Source organism: Bos grunniens, chromosome 20, assembly GCF_055505025.1.
Source record: "Bos grunniens cultivar Pamir isolate PY7600 chromosome 20, Bosgru_T2T1.0, whole genome shotgun sequence".
In the NCBI taxonomy this organism is placed as follows: Eukaryota; Metazoa; Chordata; class Mammalia; order Artiodactyla; family Bovidae; genus Bos; species Bos grunniens.
Genome location: NC_141184.1, coordinates 53,847,641 through 53,874,411, shown reverse-complemented (window position 1 = coordinate 53,874,411; position 26,771 = coordinate 53,847,641). Strand labels below are relative to the sequence as shown.

General features: G+C 42.6%; 1 protein-coding gene across 1 annotated transcript in view; it reads right to left on the bottom strand.

Moving 5' to 3' along the window:
- Positions 1–14,499, bottom strand: part of ZSWIM6 (zinc finger SWIM-type containing 6) — a 211,923-nt gene extending 197,424 nt beyond the window's left edge. The window contains exon 1 of the mRNA XM_086361862.1: positions 13,650–14,499. Within this exon, the coding sequence (XP_086217988.1) occupies positions 13,650–14,412 (763 nt within the window). The 5' untranslated portion in view covers positions 14,413–14,499. The remainder of the gene's footprint in view (positions 1–13,649) is intronic.
- Positions 14,500–26,771: the final 12,272 nt, after the last annotated feature.

Below are 26,771 nucleotides of genomic sequence, written 5' to 3'. Positions count from 1 at the left end.
ACTGCTCTACATAGGAATGCCCAAATCATCTTCTGTTTGGAAGCTGGAATCATCTAATAAATAAGCTGCTTTCAGAATAGGTTTTTGGCTGATGCTGTTAAGTTAACAAGCTGGGGAAAAAAAATCCCCTCAAATTAGAAAAGGAAGAAAGAAACCTTACATGGTCTTTGTAGAAATGTACTGATGATAATACATCAAGTTTTTAAAACCAACTTTCCTATCTTATGGTCCTATTCCTATTCAAAATACCTCATAAAAGACTAATAACTCTGATTCAGAAAGTCAAACAAAAACTGGAGCTTGGAAATATTTCTTTAAGAGAACTTCATACAGGTGCACACAAAAATACTGGCATATAATCTAAGCTTACCATTCATTTAAGGGACATTTCGACATCTACTATATACACAGCACTGGCACTATTAATAGTTGGCTGTCCTGGATTTAAAATTTGCCAGGGTTTTTTTCACTCAAGCAGATTTATCTTTCAACTCTAAAAGGGGACTTTGTATTTAAATACTCTATAATTCTCACCCCAAAAAACATGACTAGAAATATATATTAAACAATAGCAAACTCAAAATGCTCCTGTAACAATATATGGCAGAGTACTTTTACATTTAGCACTTCATGTTCTTTAATAACCTAACTAGTACCCCCCTCTGTAAAAGATGCTTAGAGATCTATAATTCTACACACAGTAATTTCTCATAAGAATCTATCCCTCATTTTTTCCAACTTTTACATTAGAGCTGAGTCCCACAGCTGTGTTCTCAAGTTTGGAAAAGATCATGAATCAGACAAGCCAGTGTCAGTCTCCAAAATAACCCCTTTGATTTACTATTACATCTTTTTTTAAAACAGTACAACAGTTCTGGATTTCCTGGGTAAGGGTTATTAAAGGCAAGACATAGAATCTTGAAAGTTAAGTCACAGAATTTTCTAGGTTTACTAACAAATAAGACTTCTTGAAAGAGCCGGATTCAAAGCTCAATTCTAAATGATAAAAAGGCAAATCAAAAATAAAGAGAAAACGAGTTACTCCACAACTGTAAAGAGAAGAACCTCAACTCAAGGAGTAAATTTTAAAAAGCAGCCTTTTAGAGATGCAATAGCCAATCCATCCATAAAACCACCATAAGACAGCCATTATACACTGCACATATTACATTCTGAATAAAGTTTTTAACAGGAAGAATATGGGAGGGAGGGTGGAGAAGTAAGTAAAAAATACATTTTTTATAACATTACATAAGCAGACCAGTGCTTTTCCAGAAACCAGGGGAGGAAAGGGACCCTCTATATTTGAACATGGCTTCTTGAATTTTTCGTGCCTCTCTGGCCTTAACCCATCGCCACATAAATTATCTTTATCACTACTCCTTCCCAAAACCCCAACACGCACCCACGCACACAAACAGGCATGCACACACAACATATACACAAAGAATTTTTAAAAATACAAACCATATTCTTCTATTCAAAAAATAAAATTCATACAAGAGTACAAAAACTCTGATGTCTCAAGACTTATCAAAATCAAAAGACAAAGCCACTGCTAAGCTATGCTGTGGTGGTCTTTGGTTGCTTAGTTGTATCTGACTCTTTGTGACTCCATGACCTGTAGCCCTGCAGGCTCCTCTGTCCATGGGATTTCCCAGGCAAAAATACTGAAATCTGCCGCCATCTCCTTCTCCAGGGGATCTTTCCAAGTCAGGCATCAAACCCGGGTCTCCTGCACTACAGGAGGTCTCCTGCATTGCAGGTGGATTCTTTACTGACAGAGCCCTCATAATGCAAATTCAGACCTAATACATCGCACTGAATCTTGAATAAATTCAGTCACTGGCTCTTATATCACCAATTTCTTTCTAACACATCTAAAATCATAAACTTTGAAAACAAACTAAGGAAAACAGATGAGCATGAGACATGGATGAAACTTAAATTACTGTTGAAATAGAGTTTTTAAAGTCAATTTTAAAATAAAAATTTCCACAAATTTTTAAAGTTTTCAAAAAAAATTTTTCCCCACTGCAATAGCTCTCATTGAAAGCAAAAATGCAGTACTATCCAATACTTTGGAATTTCCTGCTGTTTAATCAAACAGCTTAGACAAAATGCCTTTTTAATAAATTGCTAAGAGAGATCCACAAAAACTGCAAAGAAACTGCTCTGACAAGTTCCAGTAAAGAACGTCATTTACGCACTCTGCTTCTAAGACTTTAAACAGCACTAGTCAAACTACCATCTGGGCTTTGGTTTTAATCAAGCTTCTTAGTTAAACTGGAGCTGACATCATTTACATGACTCACCTAAATAAAATCTAAATTACATTAAGGATCTATAAGATAATCACTTACCTACGACCATCCAGTAGATTACAGTGTTCTAAGCATTGTATTAAATTATAAATATGTACATATAAATGTGTGCATATATACAAGCATGCACACACACCCCTATCTTTAGACACATACACAGATGGATCAATGGATCTATCGCCAATCCACTTTTGGAAAATACACCTACCATAACCTCTTACTGCAGAAAGACATCATGTGGCATAACTACTACACTGTGATACAGTTCAATGTACTCGGTACTGTATCTCCAAGACATTCTGATTATATCCCCTAATGAAATTTTTTTCACTCAAAGTAGCAAGTCATCTTTTACTAAATCTCTTGCCTTAAGCTTTATTTCAAAACAGTGAATTCAGCAAAATTCATCCAATAAACTACCTTAAAGACAAAGTGAAGAAAATATCCATTTGATTCTATTTCTAGCTATTTTGGTGAATTATTTTGTTACCTTAAGAAGGGCATCAGATCAATGCACTAAATGTTATCCTGCCATCCAACAAATCTAAGTACATTATACCAGGAGTCATTGAATGAGTGAGTAATCATCACCCTATTGTACTCATATTCAGTGCAGTCCACAGTACACTGAAAATCAGCCCTAACATAACCTCAAGTTTTCTACGTACCACTATGGAAAGAATATACTCTTCTTCCCACCAAAGTCCCCTCCAAAGATACAGGTTCACACTGTGGTATTCTTTGCACTTCTTTCCAAAATTATACAAGAACAAATACAACGTATTTTTCATTTTGAGTACAAGTGATAATCAAATAAATTTTAAATTCACATTAACATACAAAAGTTAAGACTCACTTCGCAAATATAATCCACATGATACTGGCTCTAGGGTATATAGAATCTAGACCCAGATACTGGCATTTCAATCAAAACCCACCAACACTTCCTACTAGAATAAATAGTAAGCTTTTTTATTTGCTACACATGTTCTTACAGCATTAACCAAACCTAAACACACACAACTGTGTCAGCAGAGAACACTGACAACTGTAGAAAAAAACAGTACATGTGTTTTTTTTTTAAGTGTCTGATGACATCTATAATTATATAAACCAATTCAGACTCTACAACTTTAACAGGAATGGCAATTTTAAAGATGCCCAAGGCATTTTAAATTAGGCTAATTTCATACCCTTTGGTGACACCACAAAACCGTAATTATTGGACAAGACAGAAGTCTGACCTGATAAGGCAATCCTTAAATCTTTCTCCTATCTAAAGTAATTATCATAGTAGTATCGACTACTATCCAAAATCAATCTTAAAAAACATGCATGTCCCATTTCAAAAAAGTAGAGGTAAGTAGAATATCATAGCACAGGACAGATACGAAAATTGGTTCAGTTTGATAACTGAAAAGCTAAGTTTCTGAGGTTTGTTAAGCAGTCTCACAATCTGCTGGCCCTATGCCACCATGGCCCAGTGCCAGCCTGATGTAGGGTCAGGCTAAAAATAGCAGCCAAGCAGCTGGAACACATAGGTCTTTGTGACCTCAACTTTTATTTCCCTAAATCAAGGGAGGTTGAAGGGGAGAGGACAACAGCTGGCAAAGAAAGGAATGGAATACACTCTCTCGGTTGGTATGTCCCACCTCTTTGGATTTCTTGTCTTTTTCCCTACCACGCTCTCCTGTTCCTCACTACCCGACTCCATTTCCCACACCCAGCAAAGGAAGAGAATGAGGACCGGCAACAGGTAAGGAGCAAAATGAAGAAAGAAACTGGAACTCTGAGGCAGGCTGAGTGCAGAGGTTCCCCCATCTCCTACCCTCAAGTCTCACCTCATCATCACAAAGCAGCCATTGGTCATTTCAGTCCTCAGCTTTTTACCATGGTCCATAGAAAAGATAAGACAAAAACTACACAGGTGATAATCATGGGGAAGAAGGAAGAAAGAATGAGAATATGGTATCTACAGTTCAAAATCCTAAATGTTAAAGGAAGCTTGAAGAATGCTTTAAAAAAAAAAACAAAGTCTAGGACTTCTCTCGAAATCTGGTGGTTGGGACTCAGCAATTTCACTGCTGAGGGCCTGGGTTCAATCTCACTGCATGGTCCAAGAAATAAAAAATTTAAATTAAAAAATAAAGCCATAAAGAAATAAGGTAAACTTCTTAAAAAAAAAAAGTCCTCTCTCACATACATCTGACTACAAATTTATGATATTTGCATTTTAGGTATTTATTTTATTTAGAAAAACCATGACCATCTTCTTTGTAGAAATAAGTTAATAAGAAGCTGTAGCAGGAACAAAGGCTCAACATAACCAGTCTACAGCATTGCCTTCAACTTCTGCTAGCCTTTACCAATCAATAGCGACACCAGAAGAGGCTCCACGCTTTGCCCTTTACACTGATATAATAAAATACCTATTCATTTATAAAAATGCTAATCACAGTCAGCAAATATTTAACAGCTATAAGGTGGCCCATATAGCATTCTAAATTGTATTAATGTAATTAAAAGAACTTAAATCTTGTTTCTGTGGATTCATTCAACGTACTATCTTCTTATGCACAGTTTCTGTATAATACCTTCTAACATTAGAGATCTGACATCAACTAACAATGAAAAATGCTTTAACAGACAGACTGTTAAATACGGTAGGACCAGGTAGTGAGTCACTTGAATTTTAAGGACATTAATTCACTAAATGAGCTTCCAATTTATTTGATCAGCTTTTTCAGTTAGTAAGAGTTTAAATGTACTGACAGGTTATCCTGCATCCTTCCAATTAACATCCTTTCAATTTTCAAAGAAAATTAAATCTTTTTATTAGCATAAGAAATAGTATAAGTTTTAATCATAACATTCAAAAAGTTATAAAAGATACAATTATATGTGGCATATATATTGCAATTAGATCTAACACGGAAGATATTCCTTTTTCAAAAGTTAGAGAAGTGTCTGGTGAGTGACAGTCAAAACCACCCCACACAACCATCTTCCAAAGCTGAAATTAACTCACAAAGGCCTTTTTAAAATGCAGTTTTTCAAATCTTAAAATCACATTTTAAAAATACATGTTAAAAATCATAGCTCTGATCACAATTTAAAATTCTGGCTACTGTGAAAAATCACTCTAGAAAGTAGCAAGAGATTATTATAAACATAAAGATGAACTTTCTAGAATAGTTAATGATGATGCATCGTGAGTGAAATTACTCAGAGAGTAAGAGTACCAGCCAGAGAGGCTGTGTCTGGCTCCATAATTTACCAGCCTGTGTGACCTTGGGCAAAAGTCACTTGTGCTTTTTTCCTGTGCTTCAGTTTTCTCATCTGTAAAATGAGGATAATAAAAGCACCTAACTCCACAGGGCTGTTAAGAAATATAATGTACTTGGAGCAGTAACTGGCACATGGTTAAGTGTGCTGAAAGTGACTGCTATTATTATTATTATTATTACTATTAGTAAATGTTACAGGAATATTCAGAGGCTCAACATAAACTATGTGCAGTTAAATAAAGAAAAGCCCCAAATTACACAAGGTCTTTAAGAGAGATGTTGATAAAGTTTTGAGGCCGCATCAATTACATGAAAGAAGTGCATCTAGGGGTGATGGATACAGTGCTGTTTACTGATGCTGAGGGCGGGGCGCCACTGACAGAGACACTGAAAAATGCACAGAAACAGGCCAAACACAAAGTCTGTTTTCATAAGCACATTAAGTTCAGAGCAAACGAATTTCCTACAAGGTACTGACTTCTACTGTTCTGTGTATTTTCAACTCTCAGTAAATTCTGTATTACAAGGAGGTATGCATACAATGATGTAGATCACACCAACTGTAATAGAGTTTCATACAGTCAGCAATCATAATAACCAACTTTTTCTGAACTTTAATCTCATCACAGAACATCTCTACGATGTCCAAGTGTCTACAAATGTTTTACACTAGCATGAACTAGAAGGCTAGAATCACTGCTTAATTGAAGCCATCAGAATCTGGTCTGAAACTAAAATGCTATCTAGAAAAAAAAATACTTTTATAACACTAGATGAAATGTTAACCAAATAATCTCTCTAACATCTAAGACAATTTACATTCAAGATATGCTTGTCCTGATTTTGGAGATTTTCTGAAATTTACCAAATGTTCCCAGCAAACTGAGGCAGTCCGTGAGTAGAAAAACAGAGATTCCACGTTTAACTTTGCAATTTACTATACCTATCAGGACAAATTACTCAACGTGTCTGTGCCATGGTTTTCTCATCAGCAAAACAGGAGAGGCTGGAACTGATCTTTACAAATCTCCAGAGCTCTGCTGCTGCTCCTGCTGCTGCTGCTGCTGCTGCTGCTAAGTCGCTTCAGTTGTGTCCAACTCTGTGCGACCCCATAGACGGCAGCCCACCAGGCTCCCCCGTCCCTGGGATTCTCCCGGCAAGAACACTGCACTGGGTTGCCATTTCCTTCTCCCCTCCAGAGCTCTACAGGTATATAATAACTATCGCACAACAGTTTTGTATAAAAACAACATCTCACCTGTTCGTATATTTAAGAAGAAACAGAAGAATGCACCTGTACACAGGGGTCACTGAAATATGCTTAGGGTAATGATACTCAAACGACACCTACTTTTCATTTGTCTTTTCGCTCACTTGGGAACATCAAATTAGCTATAAACACATAAATATATTTATTTATTGCAAAGAGTCAGACACGACTTAGCAGCTGAACAATAACAAAATAAATACTTGTAATATATGCTGACAGAAAACTAGTTATCACTTAAGAATTCAGTTAGCATACCCTTAGCAACAGAGTTTACTTACTATCAGCTGAAAGTCAACATTTAAGTTCAAAATGAAAAGCAGATTTTGCACTGCATTCTCTCCAAAGCTTGTTTTGGCCTCCTTTTCTAGATCAAAAAAAATTAAGGAAGCATCCTATTTTTAAAGAACTGAAAACTATGTACAAAGCATATTCTCAGCAGAATACCTGGCACTGAAAGCAGAAAGTGGAAAGATACTCGGATCTTTCCAAACAAATCTAACTAATACACTTTATTTTTGAGACTCTGGCCAGGATTGAGAAACAAGAGTCTCTTCTTATGGGACTAAACTATGTAACATATTTCTCCAAATTATCATTCGATACTGATTTCTCGGCAGGAGATGAGTCTTTCCACTCACTTAAAGCAAGAAACGGCTCATGTTTTCTAGTTTACAGTAATGTTCAAATATTTACATATATCAAAAATTAATAAACCAAGAAAATTAAATTAGGTTTTTGTTGGGAAAAATCACCATTCTTCAAACTATGTGATAGTAATTTGAAAGGTAACTAAAAATGCTTTTATGGGCTCTATGTAATTTACTACCATTTAAAAAATAGTTTCCTATAATCTGCTTTGTTCATAGAAGTTTATACTTACCTATAATCTGACTTCTTTTGTAGGATATCTGTTCTCTTAAATATATAACAGTTGAAGGTCAACAGCAGATCAAGTTTAATGATTGCCCCTATAAAAATTTCTAACACAACATGAGTTTGTTTTATCATACACATAGGTAAGTTTCTTAAAATAAAGGTACCAAATTCACTTTCCATCACTGAAGAAAACTGATTTTCTAACACAAAAATATAAAACACATCAGTATCTGGAATTAGTACAGACCCATTCGTATAATTTTTAAAAGGGACAACTTTCTTTAAAAAAAAGCATCATTCCCTCACTGCCATCCTGTTCACTAAAGATATTACTAGTTGAAATCATGCATTCTTAAGTAAACCCTTAATATGATTTTGAGTAGAGAAGACATGCTAGCTTGTTATTTTTCCAGATGAAACATTTAAAGTTTGAATTGATAGTTATTGACTACCCATTGTGAAAAGAAGCCAATGATAAAGGAAAACGGATAAACATCTTAACAACTGGCCAGGACATACTTAAAGACAATACTGACTTCGTCTGCTCAAAAAATCCTGATGTTTTTAAAAGGAAAGGTATCCAAGTTTCACATCTGAAGAAAGGATGAAACTCAATGCACAGTTGAAATAAAATAAGAGATGGTCTATTCCTCAATTCCAGGGTGTACTCAGAATGGGGAGATGGGAGATGGCAAGAAATTAAAGACTGCAGCAAGAGTAGAAGTATTTACTTAACTCAAATCTGCAGTTCCCACCTTCCAGTACTGTTGAAATCTTCTGGCTATGAAAAGTAGTCTGTCTCCCAAATGAACACTTCAGATTTCTTCATTGGACCAGTACTAACCATCAGAAAACTAAGTATTACAAAAATTCAAAGCTTTCTTCACTTAAAATTGAAAACTGAAACTCCCTCAGACCAATGCTGAGCACATGTGATGCTCAAATACTTTCGAAAAATCAATTATAAGCAAATGAAACAACTCAGAGAGGAAGACAATAAAAGAAAAATACATATATGCATTAGTTTCAAATTTTCTTTTGTGTAATTCTTCATTAACCAAAAGACTTAACAAGTATAGGCTCTGATTCAAATTTGTTCTATATCATTACTTTAAACTTGGGAATACATTCAATAAGCTATACCATCATCAATAAACAAAATATCTATCTCTGAAAGTGCATTCAAAATCGCATCTTTATACAATAATCTCTGGTCTGTAAAGAAAATCAAAATACTCAAAGGCCAACTAATTAGCCTCAAGTAAGTCAGCTGATGAAAATTTTAACCATCCTAAATCTAGTATCTAATACTGATCCCCTTTTACTGCCTTGCTACTCCCTAAATCATGAAGTTTAAATAACAAATCTGAAAAGACCATGAGAATGCTTACCATTGTTAACATAACTTTTCTCCCAAAAGCAACCAGCAAAAAAAAAAAACTCCTTTTAAAACTCAGCTCCCTCCTTCTACAAAAGACTAGTTTCTAGTTTTGTTTAGACATTCCTTGCTTTTAAATGATTGTTCAATCACAAATAAGGAAATGGTGTTTCAAAACAAAAAAAGAAAACTAAGTATACACAAGGTCTTCAGAAAGGAGACACACACACACAAACACATACTCCAAAACAAAAAATATGCATTCATTAAAAGCACAAGGATAATTTTTCTAAGATTACAAACATATATGCTTCTAATTTTAAGAAAAATCCAATCATAAGTTAATACAATGAAAAGTAAAATTCTCCCCAAAACTGTGCCCCCTTCTCCAAAGATAATCACTATTCAATGGTTGCTTGTATAGCCTTTCCAGACATCTTTATAACACCAATACGCGAGCCTGTCTTTGCTTTCAACAGATACTGCAGTGTACTATATGAACAGTTGATCTGCTTTCAAAAGAAACATGGTGGTCACCCTTACATGTCAGCATATAAAAATTTACTTTGTTTTTTCATGGTTGCATAGTATTCCAGTGAGTACTTCTTAGTTCCCCTCTGATAGAAATTTAGATTGAGTCCAGCTTTTCAGTTACAAACCATACTACAAGGAGCATCACCCACCGAACTGAACATCTCTGCGCACTGATATTAATAAATCTATTGAATAAATTCCTAGAAATGACACAAAAAGACTGCGCCCAGCATCCGGGGAGGCAGCATCCCATTCTCCCAACTCCTCACTCAATTCTGGGTAATATCTACCCGTGAGTCAGTGTAGTAGATGAAAACAGCTTTCCATTTTTGTCTCTTGAAGATGAATACATTTATTAATAATTTGCATTTCTTTGTGAAATGTCTATTTTTCCTACCAAGTTCTTCATCTTTTTCCCCAAATTTCAGGAATTATCTGCTAGCCTTTGGTCAAACATGTTGCAAACAACTACACCAGTTAGTTGCTTAACTTGGTCCCTTATGTTTTCAATCCTACAGAAACTTTGAGATTTTTTTTAAATCAAGTAACTTGTATCTGTCTTTTCCTTTACATTTCAAGTTTCAGACCCCATTAGGGATGCTCTTTTCCACGCTTCCCTTGTAGCTCAGTCGATAAAGAATCTGCCTGCAATGCAGGAGACTTGGGTTCAATCCCTGGGTTAGGAAGATCCCCTGGAGAAGCAAATGGCAACCCACTCTAGTACCCTTGCCTGGAAAATCTCATGGCAGACGAGCCTGGTAGGCTGCAGTCCATGGGGTCGCAAAGAGTCGGGCATGACTGAGCGACTAACACTTACTCACTTTTCAGGCCGAAATTTTTGTGGAAAATTCGTATGTGACCTATAAATCATTACTCAAGTACTGTCAATTATATTTACATTCAAGCACCTTCAGCATTAGCTCCCTTCCAATATATTGTTAGTTAACAATAATAAGCCAACAATGCTTTCTCTAAAACTTCCCATAATCAACTGATGAACAGCTCTGCACCAATTAAATACTGCTTACAACTACTACTCAAATATTTAATTTTTTTCCTTTAAACTTCTTCTTAAAATCTAGGGGCTGAAAAATAACCAAGAAAGTATGTTTAAATACTGGGAAGTCCCAATTCTCTGCCCCTCAATTCTTAAGTAATCTTCAACATTGTAAGTGCAAAATAAAGTCCAGCAACTAGACTGTCTGTATTGTAGTTATAATTTAGTCATCTCTACAAAAGTCAATGGATATTTCCTGTACAAACAAACTTGTAATTTTGCAATACCAGAAAACTGCTTATGATGCTATCAACACATATTTTGTTCTTTTCCATTTCAGGTTATAAAGCAAAAAAGACTTCTATCTCAAATCACAAAATTATAAAATAAGCTTCATGTTAGTTCCAATGCAAACCACCACTTAGAGCTAAATTAGATGGTTAATCTAGCCACTCTCTCTGTTCTCCATCAAGGGAAAAAAAATAAAATCCTGGTCATAAGTTTTCTATCTCACAGTGCCAGCTGCCAGGCATTTAACAGCCTTCCATCTCTACACCGACTGGCACAACAAGTAATACAACTTGGAAGTTAAGGAAATTGGCAGAACACAGAGGGGAAAAAAGAATTTTTCCCACCATTTGTACAGCACTTGTTTAGCACGCATGTAAGTGTTTCCAAAGGGGTGGTCAACTCTTCAAGCTATATGAGAAGCATCATCCTGCTTCACATCAACCACTGCCAACTCCATTCAGTGGCCTCCTTCCCCTCTGGGGACTATTCAGAAAGTTACTATTTTCTTTTACAACTCACCCAGGCCTCTTCACCAATGAAAGCAGGCAAGGCCCACGCTGTGTGTCTGTCTCCTAGAGAAGATTGCATCTTTTATTTATCGTCCCTTGGCTTTATTTTCACAGTGAATTCCTGGCTTAAATGCAATCAGCCAAGAAACCCTCCCTGTGCGCTCTCCTGTCATTCCTCATTGCTTGCAAGCAGAGTCAAGCACAGAAGGGGGAAAAAAAAACTCAGCATTGCCAGCCAAGCCATAAAAACTCACAAACTAGTTTGTTATACTGAGATACCATGGATGTGCTTCAATCCATTTCAACCAGGCAGGAAACAAGGGGAGGAGGGGTATAACTTGAAAGAATGTTAATTAGATTTTTTTTTAAAGGATAGATGGATAGCCTCAGAAGTTAAACCCCACTCCAGACATAAGGAAAGGGTGTCTAACCTAGAAAAGGCAACACTGGGGACGGCCTTTAGAAATAAATGACCATGCAGAAAAATCACGTTCCCAGATTGCATTAGAATTCAAATTAACCAGACAGGATTAAAACAAATCTTAATTCTCTCTTGGGGCCCCACCCAGACCCCTACCCGACTCCCAAAGAGAAGGATAAAAGGAACTGACTACGGAGAGAGAAGATTAAATTAAAAATCAGAGACAGTGATGCTGCCAAATCTCTCCCCATTCATTAGGAACCGCGTTCACCACCACAATTTAAATAGACAGCACTATAAGAGGGGGGTAGAAAAATACGCCCGTTTTGCAATCAGGAGAAAAATACGAGGAAAGGCGAGTTTCACTACAGCATTGTTCTTTTCCGTCTAGCTCAAACATCCCCAGCACTACAGCTGGGGGAAAAAAAAAATATCTGACCAGAAAGACACATTGGAGGGTGGGGGGTGCGGGGAGCACAGAGAAAGCTTTTAAAACTCGGTATTTGAGAAAACTCTCATGGTCTGTCAGAGAAAGAAGGGCTGTGCAGCTTTAAGTCCTTCTCTCGCCTTTGTCAAATATCTTCTACTTTACATGCCCTGAAAAGAAATAAAGAGACTCTTTTGTTTGGTTTCTCCTTTTCGGAGGGTGACAGAAAACTGAAAGGGGCACAAATAAACCTGAAAACGAGAACAAAGTGCGGGGTCGTGCCCGACTGCCAGGCGGTCGCGCCGGGAGGGACGCGGGAGCTGACGCGAAGCCCCTCCGCCTCGCGCTCCGGCCGCCGCCGGCCGCGAGCGCCCAGCCTGTCGCAGCTCCCCGCGGCTCGCACGAGCCCGATCCCCGGCCCCCTCCCCGGTGCAAACCGAACTCCGCCGGCCGGAGCCCCGGGGACGCCGCGGTCCCCCGGTAAGGGGGACAGCCAGCTGCCACGAGCCCGGCTCGCCCCCTTTGATTCGCGGGCGTCCTCGGGAGGGGAGGTCCCTCAGGAAAGGGGTCCAGCCTGACGCCCGCGCACCCCGAGACGGAGAGGCGCGGAGGGAAGGACATTTAAATCCCGGGGCGGCCGGCGGAGCTCGCGCGGGCCAGCCCAGACGCCGCAGCGACTCCCCCGCCCCCCGGAACGCCGCGGCCGCCAGCCCGTCGAAGCCCTGAGAGGAGCGGCCGCCGAGTGGCATTAAAATGTATTTCCCTCCCCTCAAATGGAGGGGGCGGGGAGGGGGGTGCAGAGGAGAAAGACCTGCGAGTGACAGACAAGGGGAGAGACGAGGCATAGCGCAGAGCGCGGCCCGGCCGCCGGCTCGGCCCCGGCCGGCATTGTCTGTGCGGCCCGCGCCCCCTCCCCCGCCCCGCACGGCCCCACCACAGACACCCTCCGCCGGAGCCCGGCCGGCCGCCCGCGCCTTTGTCCACATTCACCCCCCAAAACGTGTCAGCAGCTCTCCAGGACGTGCTCCCCGGGAGAAGGGTGGGGAACGGAGCGGGCCGGGGGCACCCGACACCCACCCGGCGGACCCCGCGGAGGGGCGCGTCCTGCTGATTCATTTCCCACTCGCGCTGGCCCGTCCGGGGAGACAGGGGGCGGGGAGGGGCGGAGAGGAAATGGGCGCTTCGCTCAGGACGACTGTCCCGGCCAGTGAGGGCATCGGGCGGGGTGCGGGCGCGCGCTGCGCTGAGGGGCTGCCCAGAGGGGAGGGGGCGGGCTCCCCCCACCCGAGGGACTGACGGACAGACAGACGACCCCGCGACTGCCCCGTGACTCACCGACTTGCAGGACGTTGTCTACGCAGCCGCTCTCCAGCAGCGCGATGCCCCGGCGGAAGGGCAGCCGTGTCTCGTCGCCGGCGTCCGCCGGCCCGGCGGCCCCCACCGACGGGGCCCCGGCCCCGGAGGCGGCGGCAGCGGCGGCGGCGGCAGCGGCGGCGGCGGCCGAGGTGGCGGCCGGCGAGGACGAGGAGCCGCCGCCGCCCGCGCCGCCCGCGCCGCCGCCCGCGCCGCCGGGGCCGCCGCTGTCGTCGCCGGGGCCGCCCGCGGCGCCGCCGCCGGTGTTGAAGGACGAGTACATGCAGATCTCCCGCTCGCTGCGGGGGAAGGACCAGTAGACGATGCGGCGCTGCACCGGCTCCGGGATGCGCTCGAAGCGCTCCTCCACGCGCTGGAACGGCCACTTCTCAGCCACCTTGCGCGCCGCGATGTCCAGCAGCGACTCGGGGCTCTGGGTCTTGCCCGGCGGCAGCAGCCCCAGCGCTACGCCGCCTCCGCACGCCGCTGCCGCCGCGCCGCCCGCCCGCGGGCCCGGCCGACAGGCAGAGCTATAACCGCCACCCGCTCCTCCGCCGCCGCTGCTGGCCCCGCCGCCGCCGCCGCCGCCGCCCGGCCGGCAGCAGAGCCGTTTCGCCGGAGGAGGCTGCTGTCCGCGCTCCGCCATGACCGCGCCGCTTCTAACCCGACAGCGGAAGTGCCGGGACCCTATAAACGGCACAAGGAAGCGCGACACGCACACGCCGCCGCGACGCCACGCTGCCATCTAGGGCCCGCCGCTCCTTGTACGGGCACAAGAGGTGGGGCCTTCGCCGTGACGTCGCGGCCGAGGCGGGGCACCGATAGGGGGACCTAGGGCCAAGGGCGGGGCCTATGCAAATCTCTGGGCTGAAACATAAATAGAGCACTCCGCGGACACGGGGGTAGCGGGGGCGGTGGGGTTGGGTGCCCGATGGGTTGTGAGAATGTCAGGCTGCTGTGACGCGGGGGGCGGGGCTCAGGCGGGGTTCCCGGGGGAGGGGGCGGGCCGCCCGGCATGGTCTAGGGTGCATGGGTCTCTGCGCCCCCTGCCTGCTCAACTTCCCCCTCCAATTCCCTGCTTACCTTTGATGTCCCGCAAGTGAGGACGCGCCTCGTGGGTCGCTGCGGGGAGGGAAGAGTAGATGGGAGGTGAGCACGGGAGAGGGGTCCGGGTAACTGGGGGGCGGGACCCTGAGTCGAGGCCCCACCCCCACCCCGCCAGAGCCAGCCCGCCGGGGGAAAAGCCTCTGGGCGGAGGAGGTGCTTTCAAAACAAAGAAATGCGGCGTGGAACCCGGGGGACTGGGGTGGTGAGGAAGGCGGAGGAGGTGCGGCTGAGGCCGCCTGCTTCCCCTCCAGTCAGCCCAGAGGAACTCCCCCCACCCCCAGCCCGGGCTGCGGCGCCGGAGAAGAGGGAGGAGGCTGCGGTAGTCGGCTGTTTTCCATTTCACTTTTGCAGACCAAGGCGGAGAAGAGCACCAGTTCCGCTGCTTCTCCTGTCTGCAGCACGCTCAACCCCGAGCGAGTCTCAGCTTCCGCTCAGTCTCGGCTTCCAAGCTTGCCAAAGTGTCCGAAAACGCGCAGAGCGCTCGGAACCTGTCCCGCAGCTGTGCGACGCGCGTCTCTAGCTGGCCGCAGCCGCCCCGCCCTCGCGCGCCTTCAGCCCCGCGGGCGGGGATGCCGGCTCCGCGGCCTCTTTACCGGGACCCCGCTCCAGGCCCGGGCGTGCTCCGGCTCGAGGTGGAAGGCACACCCGGGTAGTGGATTTAGCAAACACACCTTTGTGAGTACACACGACACGGGCGCGCGCGCACACACCCTGCAGGCGCGCGCGCACAGTCCAGCCGGCTGCAGACGGCGCGCCCCGGCCGCTCGGCGGCGGATGGTGGCTGGGAGCGCACTCGGTGCACCGTTGAGTTCACGGCCAGCCTCGACCCCGGGCTGCGGGGAGCCCTGGCGCTCGGGACGCACGCCGGGCTCTCTGCCGCCCTGGCGGCGCCCGAACGCCCCATCCTCCCGGGGCAAGGCTGCGTGGGGGCGGGCCGGCGGAGAGCGCAGCTTGCTGGGGCCGGGGCGCCGGAGAAGGCAAAGAAGCGAGTCCCCTGTGAACCAGGAACGCTGCAGACATTGTTCTTCGTACTCTCCGGGGCTCGGTCGAATGTGGGTCCAAAACACGGCCTTAATTACCACGTTAGAGACATCCCTACTCTTTGCCCTGCCTTCTGTTTCTCCTGTAAACCATGTCACTGATAGATACTGTGGCTATTTTAGAACATAAACCGTGTCTCCTTTGACACGTTCGCGTCTTTTAAGGTTATTGGCTGATACCCACATGCCTGCCTTGTTGCCTGGATTTAAAGAGAGAAGAACGCTCCCGAGTTTTTAAGAAAATCGCCCACTCAGGGCCGAGGCCCGGGAAACCTCGAGTTCCAGGTCTTGGCTCTTCCCCTCTTCAGGCCCCACCAAGCCCCAGGCTGCAGGTCCCTAGGGGACCTGATGCTGGCCGACTTTCCGCAGCTGCCTTACTTGTTAGGAAAATTTTGGTGACAGTATGTTTTTGTATATCCATCTGATATTTTTCTGGGCACCTCCTCAATGCTTAGGAAAAGGCCTGGGTAGGAAACTGGAAGACTATCTTACGGGCAAAAGGAAGGCGGAAAGGTTTTTCCTTCAGTTTTTCTTATTTTCTGGATTTCTTTTTTAAAAAATAAAAAATTTAATTTAAATATATATGATAGAGAAAAGTAAGTCGAAAGTAAAATGTGGTTTCCATTCTGTCTTCAAACACAGCCATGATAGAACTTAGGCTTGTGTAATATTGTATAGATTACTAAGGATTTTCATACACATACACACAGAATCTTGGAACTGGAAAGTCAAAGATGACAAAACTTATATCCCCAGACAGGGTAAACTCATTCAGGCACCAACCAGGTGTTAATGGAAGAAATTAACTCATACTGAGTGAGAAAGTGGACTGCTTTGGAAATGCCTACCGTTTAGAGATCTTGATTTTGTATTGAACCAACGAGCCTGGATTTAAGGCATTGTCCTACATGGGAGGAATTTCATTTAACTCTGTTCAAAGGTGAGTCCAGAGCCACCAGCTCAGCTTTCCCCCTTTGTAGTCTCTTAACTGAGACCAACGCTCTTGAACTGTTCTCCTTCCTCTGGTTCCCTGACACTCTCCTGATCCTACAATATCTCCAACTTGTCTTTCTCTGCCTTGTTTTGGGGTTTCTCTTCCTCCAAACTTTAATGTTAACCCTGCCCTACAGCCTAGGAGGGTCCTCTTCTCTATTTTTAGTGGCCCACACCTTGGAGAGCTTCCACTGTTTGTAACTCCCAACCATGGTCTCTGCTTCAGCTCACTTCTTGCTGGTGGTCAACTCTCTTTTCCATTGCCACCTCAAACCCAAAGTACCACATTTCCCTGGAAACCAGGCTCTCTTCCCCTAGACTGTTATTACAGTTGCCACCTGTTCATAGGCCGCCAAGATTTTTTCCTCTTTGCCTGAAACTCTCATATAGGTTTATTTGCTGAGTTATCTCTCCCGGCCCTCTCGCTTAGTCACTTATTCCTCCTCTTCACTCCACACAGCCTCCTCACTGGTGTGTCTGTATAACCTTTCCTCATGCAAATCCTCCTCCACCCAGCTGTTATGCTTCCTAAAGTATAATTCTGATGGTATCACCCTCCTGCTCAAGTCCCTTTGAATGACTGCCTGCCATGTACTAGGGAGAGTCCAAATTCAAATTTGATCTTGCCCAAACCCAACTTTCCAGCCTCATCTTTCACTAAAATCTAACAGAACTTCCAGGTCCCAGACAGGAACGTTGTTAAATCCCATCAGGACTTCTCCCAGTTCCCTAGACGACATCCCAGCTTCCCCAATCTGCACATTTGCTCAAGATGTTGCTGTTGCCGGTAACAGAAAGATTCTTTCTCCCCATGGAACTTGTCAAATTCCTACCCTTCGTTCCAGGACTGGCTCAAATGCCACTTCCTCTGGGAAAACCCACCTGGATGTGTGATCTCTCCTCAAGCTCCTCTGACACTTTGGATCTTTCTCGTGACATTTATACCATTCTGCCAAGGGTCACAGCTATGTTTCCACTTGCTAGAGCCATTCATCTCTCTCTTCCCTGGTTAGAAGGTCTCTGAGGGTTGGGATTATGCCTCAGCCATCTCTGTCTCTATAGTCCCAGGTGCCCAGCACTGCACTGCAAGGTTTCCATCTCCCCAGAGGCCAGCTACTCTCATGAGTCAAGAAAGAAGTGCCAACATGTCATCTTTGGCTAGTTTTTATGCCGCTCTCATATTTGAGGTATTTACAATGTTTTTTTCCTGGTGTTCATAGAAATCATTACTAAATTACTGTTAATTGCCCTTTTCAAACAGGCCCCAACCCTAGGGACCAAATCACAGCTAAAGGCCTCTGGTTATGCTGAAATGTTTAACATTAGGCAATGGTAGGAAATCAAAGTACAGAAAGTCTTCAGCTTCCCAAATGCAGTGATTCATCACATCACACCACAGTGCATCGGCCAGTGTGGTCAGGAGCTAGGCTTTTAGGCTGACTTCATAAATAGAACTCCCTGTAGCTAAACTGATAGACACCCTCTCCCCCAGCACCATACCAAGCGCCTGGCCTGTAGCACTTGGCTGCATCAATAGATGAATAGCTAAGGATTTATTTGAAAGGAGCAGTGGCAGCCTATCTAGACATCTGTTATGACTTCTCTACCTGTCTTTAAGAATGAAAATTTGAATTAAGTTCAGTAGAGATGTATAAAATTCCTGGAGCAGTGGTTTTCAAAGAGAGATCCTTAGAGTACCCCCAGAGCATTGCACACAGTTTTGGAGCTGGGAACCAGAAATTGACACTCGCTTACTCCCCTTATGAGTCTTCTTCACATTCAAGTTTGAAAACTACCCTTTGGTGGCAAGAACTTCACACAGCTCCAATGCTTAGAAGGAGGTCTGCAGAAGGAAAAAATGGCTTTGCCTCATCATTATTGCTAGTCTCAGATATTTAAGAGATTAATTTTCCAATAATAGGAAGATTTGAAGATGTGAGAATTAGATCTAAGGAATTTTAAGTCATTTGAAGCTGGACAAAGCTATTCCCACTTCCATGCTTTTCCTTGTACTGGGATAGACTTTTTATATTATAACCAAAACCAATTATTAATATGTTCCCTGCTGCTGCTAAGTCGCCTCAGTCGTGTCCGACTCTGTGCGACCCCAGAGACGGCAGCCCACCAGGCTCCCCCGTCCCTGGGATTCTCCAGGCAAGAACACTGGAGTGGGTTGCCATTTCCTTCTCCAATGCATGAAAGTGAAAAGTGAAAGTGAAGTCGCTCAGTCATGTCCAACTCTTCGCAACCCCATGGACTGCAGCCCACCAGGCTCCTCCGTCCATAGGATTTTCCAGGCAAGAGTACTGGAGTGGGGTGCCATTGCCTTCTCCTATGTTCCCTGGGATATAATTAAATTGTTTAGAAAGAAAGAAAAGCCTAAAATAGTATAGTTAGCCTGTGAATTGGGATTATTCTCCTGTTCAGTAGAATGACAGAGAATTCTAGGTGGCTAAAAAAGAGTAAAGAGTGAGATATTAGAGATGCCACTTCATTAGGACACAATGTTCAAAACCAAGGAAGAGTGCCAAAAAGAATCTCCCTGATCAATCATTTCCACCAAATACATTCTCGGGCAAAATAAGAAGTGGGCAGGAAATGATCAACCCAGAACTGAGCAATTTAAAACAGTTGTTCTGTCTCTGAAGACAGGAAAAATTTGATCTATTTCAATGGTTAAATTCCAGAAAATCAAACCACTGGTATTTCACTATTATTATTGTTTGAAGAGTGGGTGCAATACAGCACTAGAGGTTTTATAAACAGTAACTCCTTTGGTGCCCCAGTCCCCCTTGCTCCCCATGTTGTGCCCACCCCTGTCTCAACACAAGTAATGAATGAAGAAACTGAAGCTCAGAGAAATTAACCAAATGTTATTCAGCTCCAGCCTGGCCAAGCAGGGATTCAAGTTCAGTCTGTCTGATGATAAAGTCAGATCTTTCCCCATTATCTACTACTTCTCAGACTTGCCAGATGATAAGAGCAGCCCTGCATACCTGTTTAAAATACAGATTTCTTTTAGGTCTCCCCTAGAGAGGGCTAGGGTGGGACCTGGAATCTGTTTTGTTTGTTTTGCTGTTGTCATTGTTGTTTTTTAATGTATGCCCTAGATAATTCTCCAGAATAGGCAAGTTGGGAAACTTCATAATTCCATGGCCACATTATCACTTACTAACCCACAGTTTCTTTCTTTAAGAAGTACCCTTCTAGAATTTGCTACAATTACAAGAAAGTGTATACAACCACTGATCAACCAACCAACCTTTTCCATCCTATTTCTAAGAACAGTATATTCTGTTAAGACAAAAGTCTTTAAAGTTACAATCTGGGTTTTTGAAAACTAAATTGTTACATCTCAACATATACAAAAAATCAGGTTGGAAATTTGCTTATAAATTAATTTGCTTCAACTTTTAATTTTGACAATAATTCCCACCCCCCAGAGGTAAAAGTGTTTGCTTTTGTTGAATATTAGATAATCTACTCTTGTTAATTTTTAGCAAAAATACATTAGTGTAAAGATAGTCTGTGTACCATTTCAGTATTGTGAAAACTGACAAGAGTGTTACCATTCTGCTATTCATTCCAATCCAAAGTGCAGTGGTGAAGATCTCATCAGATGAAGCCATTTCTGAACATTTAAGAGGCCTCCAACATGACTTGGAACCTAGTGATAGCCAAAAGAAATAGGAAATGCCACGTTTAATTATAGCTCTTAATCTTTCCCTTTTTTTTAATAACTGTAACTTAAAAAATATTTTATTGGAATATAGTTGATCATCATGCAAAATGCCAGGTTGGATGAATCACAAGTTGGAATCCAGATTGCCAGGAGAAATATCAACAACCTTGTATATGCGGATAATAACACTCTAATGACAGAAAGCAAAGAGGAACCAAAGAGCCTCTTATTGAGGGTGAAAGAGGTGTGTGGAAAAGCTGACTTAAAACTCAACATTCAAAAACTAAGATCATGGCATCTGATCCCATCACTTCATGGCAAATAGAAGGGGGAAACTTGGGAACAGTGACAGATTTTATTTTCTTGGGCTCCAAAATCTCAGTGGATGTTGACTGCAGCCATGAAATTAAGAGATACTTGCTTCTTGAAAGAAAAGCTATGACAAACCTAGACAGTGTATTTAAAAGCAAAGGCATCACTTTGCCAACAAAGGTCCATCTAAGTCAAAGTTATGATTTTACTAGTACTCATGTACAAATGTGAGTTGGACTGTAAGGAAGGCTGAATGCCAAAGAATTAATGCTTTCGAATTGCTGTGCTGGGGAAGACTCTTGAGAGTCCCTTGAACTGCAAGGAAATCAAACCCATCAATCCTAAAAGAAATCACCCTGAGTATTCATTGGAAGGTCTGATGCTGAAGCTCCAATATTCTGACCACCTAATGTGAAGGGCTGACTCATTGGAAAAGCCCCTGATGCTGGGAAAGATTGAAGGAGAAGAGGACAACAGAGGATGAGATCGTTGGATAGCATCTCAGACTCAATGGACATGTTTGAGCAAGCTTCAGCAGATAGTAAAGGACAGGGAAGCCTGTCATGCTGCAGTCCATGGGGTCCCAAAGAGTCAGACACAACTTAGTGACTGAACAACAACAATAATTGATTTACAATGTTATGTTTCAGATGTACTGCAAAGTAAGTCAGCTATACATACACATATATCCATTCCTTTTTTCTTTTCTAGATTCTTTTTCCATATAGGCCATTACAGAGTACTGAATAGAGTTCCCTATTCTGTATACAGTTCTATTCTGTATAGAACTGTATAGAACTGCAGTTCTATACAGAACTGTGTATATATATGTCAATCCCAATCTCCCAATTTATCCTTCCCCACCCCTTATCCCCTGGTAACATTAAATTTGTTTTCTTCACCCATGACTCTACTTCTGTTCTATAAATGAGTTCACTTCTGCCCTTTTTTTTCTTTTAGGATTCCACATGTAAGTGATATCAAATGACATTTGTCTTTCTGTGTCTGACTTACTTCACTCAGTATGACAATCTCTAGTTCCATCCATGTTGCTGTAAATGGCATTTTTTTTTCTTTTTATAATGGCTGAGTAATATTCCATTGTATATTTACACCACATTTCTTCATCCATTTCTCTGTTGATGGACATTTAGGTTGCTATTGTTACTAAATGATGCAATGAACATTGGTGCACATGTATCTTTGAATTATGGTTTTCTCTGGGTATATGTCCAGGAGTGGGATTTCTGGGTCATGTGGTAGTTCTATTTTTAGTTTTGTAAGGATTCTCCATACCGTTCTCCATAGTAGCCGTGTAGGAGGGTTCCATTTTCTCTACACTCTCTCCAGCATTTATTGTTTGTAGATTTTTTGATGATAGCCATTCTAATTAGTGTGAGGTGGTATTTCATTGTAGTTTTGATTTGCATTTCTCTAATAATTAGTGATGTTGAGCATCTTTTTATGTGCCTTTCAGCTATCTGTATGTCTTCTTTGGAGAAATGTCTGTTTAGATCTTCTGCCCATTTACTGATTGGTTTATTTGTAACTGTAACTTTTTAGTAAGTATTTTATTAAATTTATCATAAAATAGAAGAATACTATTCAATTGAATAATGTAAAAATATTTAAATTTTCCATATTTATCTATGTCAACTGGAAAAAGAACTCCCAATTTTAAACATTGAGAAGTAGCACTATAAAAAAAAATCTTAGAAAATTAATGATTTCCTCAAAATTGCATCAATCTACAAATTCACTCTTCATAGATACCTCTGATAGGTGAGATAGCAGGAGAAAAACACACATAAGACATTAAATGCTATGGTATGAACATATTCCCTAGGGAGACAAAAGATGCTCTGAACATACATGAAGGATGTATTTGCAGAAAATAATGTCACCCCTCAAATCATTTCATAAACACATAGCAGGAGGATTTTCCAAAGTGATCAAACAGTATTTTATTCATTTTCATTCCCATCTGGAGGAAGTGAAGACATACAATTCAGACAACCAAGTAACTTTAGAGGGCACCTAATGCCTAGATAAAGATTATTTGCATTTAAGAGACAAGCATGAAAATTAAAGTTAAAAATGTGAAAACCAAACTTTATAATGTATTTATTAAGGGCATTTTATCACCTACAATATTTTTAAATATTCAAGAACTCATTCCTTGTCAAGAATAGCATCATGACAATTCCAATATGAAAAGTGTCACTTCCAATGACTTCGTTCAAACCCAGAATTAAATATCTCGTGAAATGAAGCAGTCTCAGCAAAAGCTGGTATGTCAGATATTTTTGCAACGTGAAATCTGTATTAACTAACACCTCCACAGAACTCCACAGACTTCCCTGGTGGCTCAGATGGTAAAGCGTCTGCCTACAGTGCGGGAGACCCGGCTTCCATCCCTGGGTTGGGAAGATCCTCTGGAGAAGGAAATGGCAACCCACTCCAGTACTCTTGCCTGGAAAATCCCATGGACGGAGGACCCTGGTAGGCTACAGTCCATGGGGTTGCAAAGAGTCGGAGACCACTGAGCGACTTTACTTACCACAGAACCACACTACAGTAAAAACTATGGTTATGCAGAGCGTCTTTCTTTGTTATTTCTGGCTGCACCGGGTCTTCCTTGCTGCTTTGTTTCTCTAGTTTGGGGAGTGAGGGCTTCTCACTGTGGTGGCTTCTCTCGTGGTGGTGCATGGGCTCTAGGGTGAGAGGGCTCAGCAGATGTGCATGCCGAATTAGTTGCCCCACCTCATGTGGAATCTTCCCGGACCAGGGTTGAGCATGTGTCCCATGCATTGGCAGGCAGATTCCTCACCACTGGTCGGTGAGGGAAGTCCTTGAAGATTTATTTCTCAAGTACCAAAGCTTTTTAAAAAATCTTAACCCTGTAGGCTAGAAATTGTCTAATGTGACATACATCCTTGACTTCTTAGGCATAAGGTCTCCCTATAAACACAGTGATGCCCTCAAGAGCTACTAAGGCATGCAAGACCATTGTCCACAACTAAAAGCTGAGACTACTTTTATTCTTTCTTTCCTTTTTTCCTTCCTTTTATTAATTTTTTTAGCTTTTATGTCTTTTTTTCCCCTCAGTTTTTTTTTTTTTTTGGTCTCTACAGTTGTGCTGTCCCCTGTTACTTTTAATTATTGTCATATAACCTGTCCCTCCTCCATTTCTGAGTTTTTGCTTCACATTTGGTGTGGCTTTGGAACCCAGAAAACACACTTGTTAGGATTGTGAATAAAGTAAAAATCAATTACTTTCTTAATGAGGACATCCCCTCTGGTTAAAATATGTACAGTCTATGTCACATTTATTTTGGTTTCTTGCAGACTTTCTGGATCGCAGGTAGGTGACAGACAAAGAGAAGGTTATTAGATGGTCAGACTCTGGTTTCTGAGGGGTTAATACATGGTGATACTTGAAATTCTCAGTGATGGCTCTGAGGTGCCTATTGAATGATACCATATAAAATAATATATCTTGAGTATGATTTAGGTTTAAAGTCTTCATAAAATTATAATCCTCTGAAACTTGGTGGTTCACATCTGGAATTTATGACAATATCCTGCCGGATTTCAGATGAAGCAGAAGCTGCCATTCCCAGATCACGTAGAAGAAGGGCCTGTCATGCATTCGTGTTACAGCTTGAGTTCCCCCTGGAGTGAGGAGGGAGAGAGAATAAAATCTTCAACAAGCCCACCCCACAAGACCCGAGGCTGTGCAGGACCCAGTTCCTGCTCATCCCTCCAGCTGGCCTCGCCCCAAGTTCATTCCCCTCACTCTCTGGGGTCCTGCCAACGCAGGCTGCTCAGGCCTGCTTTCGGTTCCTTGAACACTTGAGGCTCACTTCCCCCAGAGGCTCTTTGCCCAAGAGTTCCCACTGCCTGGAATGCTCTCCCTCCCCAGGCCTGAGAGTCACAGCCGAGTTTCCTCCTACTCAGCTTAATCATACTTCCTTAGGAAGGCCTGGCCACTCTGACAGGTCAACTCTGCCTATTACACACTCTTGTAGCTAGTGTACTTCCCCCTTGGAGCCCTTCGAGAGTTGTAATTTTTCATTTAGTTGTGTATAGGACAGATTACCTAGAAAATAGTAGGTGCTCAGTATTTGTTCATTCCGTAGAAAGGAGGGAGCAAGGGCACTCCAGCCAGACTGGCCTCCTCGTGTGGTTAACATCCTGACATGCCAGGAGAGCAGTTTCCAACCTCTTCCTTTTACTTGCTTACTGCCAAGGGCCATGGGTCTCTCCTTCTCTTTCAAGAAAAGAATAAAACCTACTCTGTGAACGTGCAGCCGCATGCCGTGAGTCTGTTACTACAAGGACATCATGGCATTATTCCAAGCAAAGAAATAAGAAGCAAATCTTCCCAACAAATTTCAAAACATTTGCCACACAGTCATACGTGCCCCCTTTAACATTTGTCTCTTGTTAATTCTATTTGTCTGGCTTTTGTCTCAAGTTTTGGCAATTTCAAGTGTTCTGGTTGCTGTGGGATGAAGAAACAATGATCTCTTAGAGACTGAGGGGGAAAATATCCACTTTGGGGGAGTTTCAGAGTTTCTCCCCTTTGATAGTATTCATGAATTGAGAGAATGTTGATTTGGAGGCAATGCTTCTGTGACATCAACCAATATTTATTTTTGTGCCTATAATGTGCCAGGCATTGTTCTCTGCCAGGAACACCTCTACTTCCAAACTGTTACATTAAAGATGACTGTGCCCTCTCCCAGGCTTCTTAGGATTATTTTTAAGACAAGTTCAAATTGCTGAGTGAGAACTATTAGCTCTGAGTGAGAACCTTTACCATCTTTCCTCTAAACATCTTTATAACACTTCAGATCAACCAAATTTTAAAACGTATTTTATAAGTCTTTCTGACACATGGGAAACTACACTATACATACATTGTCGATTTTATTTTTTCCTTTGCTATTTCACAGGCAGATAAAAATTTCTTAACTTTCAGAGCAAGAAATAAACATTAGATGTTGCCTCTTTTTTGTTGTTGTTCTGTAGTCTTAATAGTTTTGATAATTAAGTCTTCCACAGAAAGCTTGACCCATAATAACTGAAAAGTTTGAAAAATCTGGAAAATGAAGAAAATAGTTTACTTGTCTCCTGAAGAGGCAACTATCCCAACAATTTTACATCTTCTAAGAAGGGCTTCATTTCCTTTAGACTTTGAACTTAGAACCTATGTATGTGTGTTTAGTTCTATATGACTTGGTTTTTAACACACTATATAATACCCTGTGTTGTAATTTTCTACATCTCATGTCCCCAGAAAGTTTCCAAGTTCCCTGAAGGACAGGTGATTCTAACATATCTCCTGCCTCATTTCTGTATGGAAGCTGACCGGTTGCCTCTCCCTCTCCATCTAAGGTGTCTTCCTCCTGTAAAGACTGCTCCCCACTGCACTTACCTACCCCATCCCGACTGCTTTTTCTTGCCTATAATTCTGGCTTCATTAATATCCAAAGAAGGCTTCTACCTTAAATGTGTGTTTGAGCAAGGCCACATCTCCAGACTAAACTTAGTCCTCTCAATTTACAGTTCAAACGTTAGAGATTTAGTTCATTTGGACCTTCATGAACCCCCTTTGAAAAATATCCAGGGACTTCCCCAGCAGTCCAGAGGTTAAGACTTCACACTTCCAGTGCAGGCGGCCCAGGTATCCATCCCCTGTTGGGGAACTAAGCTCCCCCATGCTGTGCAGTGCAGCCAAAAAGAAGAAGAAGAATAAATACCAATATCCCCTGAAGGGCTAAGACTTGAAGCCATTATCAATTTATAATCCCAAGGGACTAGTTAAACTGAGTGCCAACCTCTCTGCCACTTCCCATGGAAAACTAAATCGAGGATGGGCCCTACAGGGTGGTTCTAACAGGGAGAGGGTTACTGGGGTGTGGGTTGCTGAATGAACTTCACTAATTTCACAGTGTTACCTTG